The sequence below is a fragment of the Eurypyga helias genome, unplaced genomic scaffold (genome assembly GCF_000690775.1).
Source record: "Eurypyga helias isolate BGI_N326 unplaced genomic scaffold, ASM69077v1 scaffold4462, whole genome shotgun sequence".
Taxonomy (NCBI): domain Eukaryota; kingdom Metazoa; phylum Chordata; class Aves; order Eurypygiformes; family Eurypygidae; genus Eurypyga; species Eurypyga helias.
The window spans coordinates 30,457-31,506 of record NW_010233935.1 but is presented as its reverse complement, the minus strand read 5'-3'; the positions used below and the strand labels follow the sequence as shown (position 1 = coordinate 31,506).

Genomic DNA, 1,050 nt, shown 5'->3' with positions numbered 1-1,050 from the left:
CGCTCTTCCTGAACCGCCTGCAGGAAAGAGAGGGAGGTCTCTATACATTTTATGCCCTCAACAATGAGACCAACGCATCAGTTACCTTCAGTATTTCTGTGAAATGTAAGTGTTTGGCATTGCCTGTTCGTTCACCCTGCTTGCCCTGGGGTTGCTGCCCAGCTGGCAGCAGGAAGGGTGGGGTACCAGGGTGCTTCCAGCCCAACACCCACTGGACGCAAAGCCAGACTGCATCTGGGACCCATCCCAAACCTATGTGTAGCACAGGGGTTCCTGATGTTTTATTGTTGCACACATAGGAATTAAACAGAGCACAGGAAATATGCTCTTCCTCTGGTCATAGAACTCACTGTTTTTCTGCCTTCCCCAACAGCTCCTCCAAGGGTGTGCAAAATCAAGGTGCCAGCCAATGACTCCAGCATCCTTCAGTGCATAGCCATCAGCTACCCTGCCTCACGCATTGAGTGGTACCAGTGCCCCATTCACGCTGACAGGTAGGAAATGCCCAGGATCCTCCCAGGTGTGCTCTTGCTATGCTGGCGCTCGCTGAGCAGCACCACGTGGGCTTGCTTACAGGCAACGTAGCAGACTGTCAGAAACAGCAACAGGAATGTTGCCCTGCTAAAAAAAGAGGTTCTTGAGGACTGTCTGGGGAGAGGGGACAGGTACTATTCCTAAAGTCCTGAGCTTGAAGGGCTCAGCCACCTGTGATTCATGTTCTCCCAATGCTTCTCTGAGGAACATGTGAGTCCTTTGGAGAAGTGCCTTGACGTAGGTTGCTGTAGAGCTACATCCTGTCTGGTTCTAGTCATCTTTCTGGGACCTCTGTGGGTCTGAGGCTCTGCAGAGTGCAGACTTAATGAGCTACAGTGTGATGGGAGACAACTGCAGCTGCCTGGACAGGGGTGGTTGTGCCTCAGCAGCCGCCCCATTCAAGGAGGGAACTGCTGCCACAGTTGTAGGCACATAAAGGCTGTTAAGGCTCTGTCTATATGTGGCTTTGGGGCATCCACAGCTTCTCTGGGCAACCAGTTCAAGTGCCTCCTCACC

General features: G+C 52.6%; 1 protein-coding gene across 1 annotated transcript in view; it reads left to right on the top strand.

Annotated features, from left to right (window-relative positions):
* Positions 1-1,050, top strand: part of CSF1R (colony stimulating factor 1 receptor) — a 20,614-nt gene that overhangs the window by 10,442 nt on the left and 9,122 nt on the right. Inside the window, exons 7-8 of the mRNA XM_010161860.1 lie at positions 2-105; positions 374-494. Coding sequence (XP_010160162.1) covers positions 2-105; positions 374-494 — 225 coding nt within the window. The remainder of the gene's footprint in view (position 1; positions 106-373; positions 495-1,050) is intronic.